Genomic DNA, 9,435 nt, shown 5'->3' with positions numbered 1-9,435 from the left:
TATGGGCCTAGAGTGGAATTAGCTTCCAACGGTCACTTTCTAACCCGTGAATTGATTGTTACCAAAAAATTAAAAAAAAAAAACCCACGTCCATAAACATTGACCGCGCTGTCCGCAGGTAACGGGAGTCAGCTACTCACCACGTGTTATACGTCGAGCTCCGCAACGGAGCACCGCTATTCTCACCATCCCCGTGCGCGTACCCCATCCGATCTTTCCCCATCGCCCACGGTCCGCCGCCCCCGCGATCCTTCGAAGTTAAGCTAACGTGGTGACCAGGAACGCAAAAGCGCGTAAGCCAAAAAAACTTGAAACCTCCGGCGGATGATGCCTTTAGACTAAAAATGACGGTCGATAAATACACTTCCGTTTGATAGCAGTTGAACCCCCTCACTGACTGTAAATAAAGCACCAGTTCTAGCGGTAGGTAGAGCTAATGGGAGTCTAAGTATCACAAGGAGTACTCCAATAATGTAAGCCCTCCTTGTTCCCACCGTTCTCCAATCTCCAATCATACCAAGACAAACATTAAGGATAAAAAAAAGAATTTTTTTTTCTAAAAAAGAAATAGAGAACCAAGAGAAGCAAGAGCATGGTTGGAAAAGAGGAACCTTCAGCCATCCTTCTGAATTAGTTGTTATCACGATTCGGTCAGTTCTGTGGTCTCCCCTGTCCCTCTCTCTCGATCACATCATCCCCCAATTTGAAGCACCCGTAAATCTTCTTCTTTTGAAGCTCCTCCAATTCCAATCCCTACTATCCACTCTTTTTCCAGTTCCTCCTCCTCGATTCCCCTTCGGCTTTTCTTGAACTGGGACGAGATGGGCCACTGCTGCAGTAAAGAGAAGGATTCCGGACGCAGAGGAGGAGGAGCCAATGGGTACAGCTCTCACCAGCAGCAGCTCAAGCCCAGCCAACCCCCTTCTTCCTATCATGGCTACAACCAGCCTCAGCCGCCGCCGACGACGACCGAGGCCCGGCAGGCCCCTCCCTCTCCCCTGAAGTCCTCCGCCCCCACCCCCGCCCCCGTCCCCGTCCCCGTCCCCTCCCCGGCCATCACCGCGCCGCGAGGCCCCGACACCATCCTCGGCAAGCCATTCGAAGACGTGCGGTCATTCTACACCCTGGGGAAGGAGCTTGGGCGCGGGCAATTCGGCGTGACCTACCTCTGCACGGAGATCGCCACCGGGAAGCGGTACGCCTGCAAGTCGATCGCGAAGCGGAAGCTGTTGAGCGCGAACGACCGGGAGGACATCCGGCGGGAGGTGCAGATCATGCAGCACCTGACGGGGCAGGCGAACATCGTGGAATTCAAGGGGGCGTACGAGGACCGGCACTCGGTGAATCTGGTGATGGAGCTGTGCGAGGGAGGGGAGCTCTTCGACCGGATCATTGCCAAGGGCCACTACTCGGAGCGCGCCGCCGCCACCATCTGCCGGGCCATCGTCAACGTCGTGCACATCTGCCACTTCATGGGGGTGATGCATCGCGACCTCAAGCCGGAGAATTTCTTGCTGGCCACCAAGGATGAGGGGGCCATGCTCAAGGCCACCGACTTCGGGCTCTCCGTCTTTATCGAGGACGGTAAAAAATAAAAAAGGAAAAAAATATTCTTTTTACTTACTGCTCTGTTGTTTTGAATGCTTTGTGAATACGTATGCTCTTTCATGAGAGAAGGCATTTAATCCATAGAGAATTAGAGAAGTGCTACCATTAATTCTTGGTATATAACCATTCACTGCATGGAGAATTACTCAGCTCCAAAGGAAATAAAGGGTAACTTTGTTTATTTTTGATACTTGTCATAATTTTTTATATGGAAAGATCATCATGTTTATTATTTTGATTCTTAGTTTTTTTTTTTTTTTTTGGTCAAATCGGCATTTCAATTTTGATTCTTAGTTAAGATATCTTGTCTGTTCTGGTAAATTATATTTTCTCATGCCATATTGCATTCATATTGATTGAAAGGAATCAAAATGAATTGTGAAAAACATCTTGCATTTTTCTTCAATTATGGCATGTCAAAGGATGGATTCGACTATTGGATTGCATATATATGAATCTTTTCAAAATAATACTTAATGTTTACCATGAGGTTTTTTATAAGGTATTCCAATATATATTGATTTCTTGGATTAGTACTCACAGACCTGAACTTGTTGAGACTTGTAATATCTGTGTTAATGTGATACATATTGTCAAATATTGTTAAAATATTTGCAGAAGAAGAGCAAAACAAAAAAAGAGGGAGAGAAAAAGAATTTTATATCTATGTTCAATCACATTCAGTACATCTCAAGAGTTATATATACTAGTGTATAGATTACATACAAGAAAAATAATATAGGCTGATATAGGATCACGCCAACAAAGAAAAATATTACTGCGATTTCTAAAATCACTCTAACAAGATCATACTAACAAAAAAAAAATAATACAGACCGATATAGGATCATGCTAAGAAAGAAAAATATTATGAATCGAAAAAGATTGTTACGTGATCTCTAAAATTATATTAACATTCCCTCTCAAACTCAAGATGGTACTATAGGTGCCAACTTGAGCTTGGAAACTAGATCACGAATGTACCTAAATTGATGTACTAGCTGACGTGATAGATTAGGAGCTGATATAGCAGCTCAGAGGTTGACATGGTGGTAGATCAAGAGCTGATGTGGCAATACAGAGTCTGATGTAGCAGAACATGAGCTGCTATAGCAGCTCAGAAGCTGATGTAGCAGATTAGGAGTTGTTATGGCAGGGTAATGTGATAATTCAGAATCTGATATAACAAAACAAAAGCTGAAATAGCGGCTTAGAAACTGATGTGGTGGATCAAGGAGCTAACGCAGTAAATTGATATGATTAGCAATGCTGATGTAGCTAACTAATGCAGTAGACTAATGCATTCACTGACATGGCGTACTAACATAAACATAGGAAACTGGTACGTCTGTCGATGTGTCTGACTGACGTGATAAACTGACGTGTCTGCTGATATGGCTGATTACTTATTTGATGATGTAGTAGTGAGAAGACACATAGAAGATAACAATTGCAGCAAGGACAAAGCTCAGACAGAAGGTAACCGAAGGTCGATGATCCTTATAGACGGAGGAAGCATGGAAACGGAGCAAGAGACCTCAAATTGGATGGTGAAGGAGTCGAAGGCAGCAAATGAAACCAGAGATGGAGACAAAGAAGCTAAGCGACGGTTAGGAGAGATGACTGAAGATATGAAGCTGAGGAAAAAAGTAGTAGAGAGGAGATACGAATCCGTTAGAAAATAAAGAATCTTTGGATGTTAATATACCAAAAATAGAGGATATGCAGATCTACAAAGGAATATAATATATTCAAATGTTGATTCAGAAACAGAAGATCTGCAAATCCACCAAAAAATAGAGGATCTTCGGGTGTTGATTCAATAAAAAATAGAGATCGATAAATCGATAATAGGGATCTTCAAAGCTTCTAGATATGGCAACGACGACCATAGCAATGGCAAAAGAGATGGCAGCAATAGATTAGGTGATCGGTGACTCTGATATCATGTTAAAATAGTTGCAGAAGAAGAGAAAAACAGAAAAAGAGGGAGAAAAAAATAATGTTATTCCTCTGTTCCATCATATTCGGTACATTTCAAGAGTTATATATACTAGTGTATAGACTGCATATAAGAAAAATGATATAGGCTGATATAGGATCGCGCTAACAAAAAAAAATATTACTGGCTGATACAAGTTGTTATGTGGTCCATAAAATTATGCTAACAAATATGGTTTGGGAGCGTTTGTAGCACTCATGAGCTAACATGAGTGTAATTTTTTTTTTCAATAAGTTAAGCAACTATTATTATTAGATGGATAATCCGCTATTCAAACTTTATAATTTGGAATTACATATCAAAATAGACATTAACATTACCCACTTTAGGGATTTCATGTATCTTGCTAATGAAATCATGAGAAAGCTTTACTCATTTTGATTCAACCAAGTCTTTAAGATTTTCTTTTAAAATGATTTGTTGACGACTAATGTTTCCGAGACTCTTTTTCTCACCAAAAAAAGAAGTTTAACGCTGATAGGACTTTAGCACCTGAAAAGGCCTTCTAAATTTGGACTTTTGAACTTTAATGAGTACGAAAGGAAATAGAGAGTTTTTGGAGCTAGAAGTTACAACAATTTGTTATTCTTTTTAGTCTACCATCATTGGTATGGTGAATTGGATTAATATGTATATGGAGTGAAGATTAGTGCTTTAATGGGCATATTATGAAAAGGCCTTACTTATAGAAAGAGGAAACTTGATGATACTAGGTTATACAAGGTTCAATTGTGAATGAAGAGGAAGATGCAGTTTTCAATGCTGTCTTTGAATTATGATATTGATGACATATTCTTTATCATGGGCAATCTACACTGTCAGTTTAACATTGTTAAAGTTAAACTGTAATAGGTTAAATTGAAGCCTGAAAGCTTTGCCAAAAAATGATGCCAGATCAGATGGTTGATTAAACTAAAAGGGTTGTTGAAGAAGTTCTTAGGGAAATCAAATGTAACAATGAGAAGTTTGGTGGTGGAAAGTGGAAGTCCAAGACAGTATGGGGGAGCGATTGTGAGATTTGGTAAAAAATTGTAATGGTACAAAGTTCTCATTGGAGGATTAACTTCCGGGAAATAAAATTATGGAGGATGCTTGTGAATCATCTTCCAATTTAAATAATGAAGAAGAGAAATCTATCTTAAAACCTTTTGACAGAGGAAAGAAGATATAGGCAAGTGTGCTGGATGAAGTACATGGCTTTGTGGTTTTGTATAATGTTGCTTTGGGGACTCGAGAGTGAGTTCATGTTGTATAATTGCCATAGTTGAGACTTCAGAATAAGTTTTTTAAGAATAAAGTTTGCACTGTCTTATGGATCAGAATATTGTGCAACAAGGGAAATTTGGCACATGAGATGACTACGACTATGGAGGGATATATTCAGGTGGTTGTGTGAAGTGAGGTGTAAAGGAGGACATGGAAGGTAGCAGAGGTATGGCCACTAGATATGGACAAAATTATGAGAAACTAAGATGGTATAAGTGCTGCTACAGAGAAATAAGGAGGGTGTCAATTGGAGAGGGACTTGGATTACTTTTAGAGAGGTTTGAAAAGGGGGAGTGACATAAGATAACATGTGCACTTTGAAGGAAACAGAAGGTAGCCTCAGTGGGAATATATGGCCAAGAAGGATGCATGATTCGTAAGGAGGCTTGCTGATTACTGTTATTGTTTTACATTGTTGGTGGTTCTTTGTTATTTAATTATCATGGTTTTCCATCCATTGGAGCTTCATCATAAACAACTTCAACATGATGGTTACGAATCTAAATAAGATGGCAGAGGTATTATCAACTCGTCCAATTTATGAATTTCTTGTGACATTCAACAACTGTCTTCTTATGTTTGGATGAGATGTGGATATGGGACAGATGTAATTATTAAAACATACTCAGCTTTTGTTCAGAAATTGTGTCCATTATCTTTGAGAGTTCCTCATGCGTTTTTCATAATTTTGGTAATCTATTTGCCATGGATGAGTTGATCAAGCATCATGAATTGGTGACATCTTGGAAGCTTTGATGCCAAAGTTAAGATAAACAAATCATTTTATTTTGATCTGTATTTCCAATATTACAACAAGTAACAACTGCCTTTTCTTTCTATAATATTTTTCGAGTAATATTGCTTAAGGTGGCTAAAGTTTGGTGCTTCACATATCGAACAAGAATCATGTTTCACTTTTCCTTGAACTGGGGTTTTATAGAATATAGACTCAATATACCCAAAAGAAGGCCTGATGGCCTGATGCACACCAATTATGCATAATTAGACCATCCCCCTTTTTTCCTCGAGTTTTACTATGAGTGGAGGTTACGCATTCTTTTTCATAATGCATATTATAGAGGTCTCCAAGTACTTAATTAGTCTGGACCTTCAATCAACAATAAATTCTATTATCCTATACAGCTAAACAATCTGAACTTAAACATATGCATATTATATAATCCTTACATATCCTGATGTTTATCATGGCCTGCTCAGGGATTGCAAACTCATTGAAGCTTATTTTTGGTGATAACATGAAAAATACATAAATTTCCTTCTGCCAGGCTATGAGGATCTACATGCTAAATGACAGAGGGACATACAAATGTTAAGTCTTATAAAATTTTGGGAACTGTTAGTTAAATCTGAATCTGCAGTATTAGATGCAAAACTTTTCCTATAGTCACTGGGACTAGTTAAAACAATGTAAACAGTGCCCTCAAATATTCCAAAACTACTGACTCATCAACATATTTAAACCAATTTGTCCACTCCCACAAGGGCAAGCTAGGATGTCTGGTGAATGTTGACCAGCATTTATGTTTGAAGTGCCTTGGTTCAGATCTAGCTCCTGAGTCACATCGCCATGATTATCGAGACTTGCAGGGCAAAGTAACTAAAGTTAGCTGTTATAATGGAGGAAAATATAAGTAATGTGCTTCTCGGATTTAGGGGGTTGCACAAGGAAAAGAAAAAAAAACTGATTTTTAGTGAGAACCTGTCGTCATAGACATTTTTGTTTTTTTATTTTTTGTCTCTCCTAAGGATGTTTGTTATTTGGTTGATCTGGCTAGCATGTGGAAGCTGATGGGTGCCTGCAAATTGTCTTTATAAAAGCTTCAAAACTTCCAATAAATGCTCATACAAAATTATATTGGTCTACAAGATACTTCACATGCAAAGTGAAACCTGATGATGGAACTGAACAGTAAACTTCATATGTGTTTTATATAAGATTAAGCACTGATTTCTAGGACAGTTCTCTTTTTCAAGGAAGCTCCTCCTAAATTACCTTTTGCACTTTTTGCGTCAAAAGTTTGACCATTCACTTGCAAGGATAATGAAGACGTGGAACTGTTGTCCTGTCCATGGAGTTTGCAACTTTGCATCATTATGGTAAATAAGACATAGGAATGCTGATTACTTTGAGCATCATTATGGATATGATTCTTAGTGGTAAATTCAACTGACTATGGATTACTTTGAGCTTTTTCACAAAGTCATTTTTCATTTTAGATTGAAAACTTGTTCTTGCTTTCCCCAATTAATTATATATCATGGGAGATACATTCTGGAAACATGTAAGCTGAAGCCATCTTGGTTTCGCATCAGTGGTGGGAATCATGCTTCTTGCCATTGCAGTTTGCTCTCGTTTGAGCTTCTTTGTGATCAACATATTCATGATTGTAAGCATTTTTTTTAAAAAATTTGTGATATTTGTCAAGAAGCTTTCTAATACATCTGTCTTGTTGTGCCTTTAAACCATGGGGATAAGATTATGCTCACTAGTTCGTTATGAATACTACTCTAGGAAAAGTGTACAGGGATATAGTTGGAAGTGCTTATTATGTTGCTCCTGAAGTTTTACGACGGAATTATGGGAAAGAAATAGATGTATGGAGTGCAGGTGTTATTTTATATATTCTTCTCAGTGGTGTTCCTCCTTTTTGGGCTGGTAAGGATAACACTAATATCAACTTTTTGTAAGGGGCTTGTATTATCTTATATTATTTCCATTTGAGACAACATTTGAATTGAAGCATGGTTATGTTATAATCTTCTTTTGCTATGTCAATATACTGGTTTTGCAGAAACGGAGAAAGGGATATTTGACGCCATCTTGCAAGGATATATTGATTTTGAAAGTGATCCATGGCCATCTATATCACACAGCGCCAAAGATCTTGTCAGAAAAATGTTGACACAGGATTCAAAGAAAAGAATCACATCAGCCCAAGTTCTTGGTCAGTATCAGTATGAGTAGTTCATCAGTTTCTGCTGCTAAATTACAATGGTACTTGTAGCTTCATTTTTTTGACTATCAACATCTTATTTATGTAATGGTGGGACTGTTTGCTCAGAGCATCCATGGATCAGAGAAGGTGGAGAGGCATCTGATAAACCTATAGACAGTGCTGTTCTTTCTAGAATGAAACAATTTAGAGCAATGAACAAGCTCAAGAAGATGGCACTAAAGGTGGGTGTTTAGAAAATGTTCTAGATTAGATATGCATTTTCCTACTACAGTACTTATGAATGCATACTGAACCACCTACAGGTTATTGCTGAAAATCTTTCTGAAGAAGAAATTAAAGGGCTGAAACAGATGTTCGCTAATATGGACACTGACAACAGTGGTACCATCACATATGAAGAACTCAAGACAGGATTGGCACGACTAGGGTCAAAACTCTCAGAGGCTGAAGTAAAGCAGCTCATGGATGCTGTAAGATGATAATTGGAAACTAAAAAATTGCAGTCTTTTATTTTTCATCACTATTTTCCTGGTTGTTTTGCTAAGTGATCTTCTTTCAGGCTGATGTGGATGGAAATGGGACCATCGACTACATTGAGTTCATCACTGCCACAATGCATCGGCACAGACTTGAACGAGATGAACATATATATAAAGCTTTTCAGTATTTTGATAAAGATAGCAGTGGGTGCGTCTTATATGCTCGCACAACTTATGATATCCATTTATCCATAGGCTGCTGCCATCAGTCTGAACTGAAATTGTTTAAACACTTTTATAGCACTCTTATTGGGTTTCTCTTGACTTTTCTCTTGCCCTTTTGCTTACCAGGTTTATTACAAGAGACGAACTGGAATCAGCAATGGAGGAGCATGGAATTGGTGATGCATCTACTATCAAGGAAATAATATCAGAAGTTGACGCAGATAATGTAAGATAATTATAGGTTGAAGTTGAATAGTATACATAAATTTTTTCCACATTATTGATCTTATGTTGACTGCAGGATGGAAGGATTAACTATGAGGAATTTTGTGCAATGATGAAGGGTGGAATTCAGCAGCCAGTTAAACTTATGTAACTTCTGATAGCACATTGACTGCTCAGTTGAAGTGAGGGCCTATTGGTTTTGATCCAGACATGGGGAAGGAACCGTGAACCATTGATTAAGAATGTCAAATATCGAATGCCATTAAGACCTCAAAATCGCTAAGAAGATGGTACCCATTTTGAGCTTGTATCTTCTGAATAGAAGGGATGCTATGTGTATACCTGGCTTCGTTTTTGTTTTTAATCTTTCTCATTTGTATGATGCGGATGGGCTTGTGAGTGTGCTTGGAAAAGATCTTAGGTTTATGGAGAGGCAGATTTTGCATTGCTCTGCTTTGTAACAATTAGAACTGCCTAAGGATTTTATCTTTCTAGAGAAGGAATTTTAAGGTACTCAAGAATTCTTGCTGAGCAATAGAGCCCGGCTTTGTTCAAGATGAAGTATCTTCAATTTGGTTATAAAATGTTGGAAAGAATCTTCAAGCAAATAAGCACCTTGAAATTTAGAAGATGGGTGTGAGCAGGTGTAGAT

The 9,435-nt window shown here is 38.5% G+C and overlaps 1 protein-coding gene across 1 annotated transcript; it reads left to right on the top strand.

The window, feature by feature from the left end:
- Nucleotides 1–821: 821 nt before the first annotated feature.
- On the top strand, nt 822–9,391 carry LOC103719110 (calcium-dependent protein kinase 2). Its single transcript, XM_008808186.4, has 8 exons — nt 822–1,584; nt 7,410–7,553; nt 7,690–7,842; nt 7,960–8,075; nt 8,157–8,324; nt 8,414–8,541; nt 8,685–8,784; nt 8,860–9,391. Exons 1-8 carry the CDS (start codon nt 822–824, stop codon nt 8,932–8,934), a joined length of 1,647 nt encoding a protein of 548 aa, XP_008806408.2. The 3' UTR covers nt 8,935–9,391.
- Nucleotides 9,392–9,435: the final 44 nt, after the last annotated feature.

Source organism: Phoenix dactylifera, chromosome 11 (genome assembly GCF_009389715.1).
Source record: "Phoenix dactylifera cultivar Barhee BC4 chromosome 11, palm_55x_up_171113_PBpolish2nd_filt_p, whole genome shotgun sequence".
Taxonomy (NCBI): Eukaryota; Viridiplantae; Streptophyta; class Magnoliopsida; order Arecales; family Arecaceae; genus Phoenix; species Phoenix dactylifera.
The sequence above is the reverse complement of the archived record's forward strand: the minus strand, read 5'-3'. Positions and strand labels throughout refer to the sequence as shown.

Bases quoted from the DNA above. Each gene is read 5' to 3' on its own strand.
- LOC103719110 (XM_008808186.4), top strand. From the start codon at position 822: ATGGGCCACTGCTGCAGTAAAGAGAAGGATTCCGGACGCAGAGGAGGA. The intron at 1,585-7,409 runs GTAAAAAATAAA...ATACTACTCTAG, and splicing joins CTCCGTCTTTATCGAGGACG to GAAAAGTGTACAGGGATATA. The intron at 8,325-8,413 runs GTAAGATGATAA...ATCTTCTTTCAG, and splicing joins TAAAGCAGCTCATGGATGCT to GCTGATGTGGATGGAAATGG.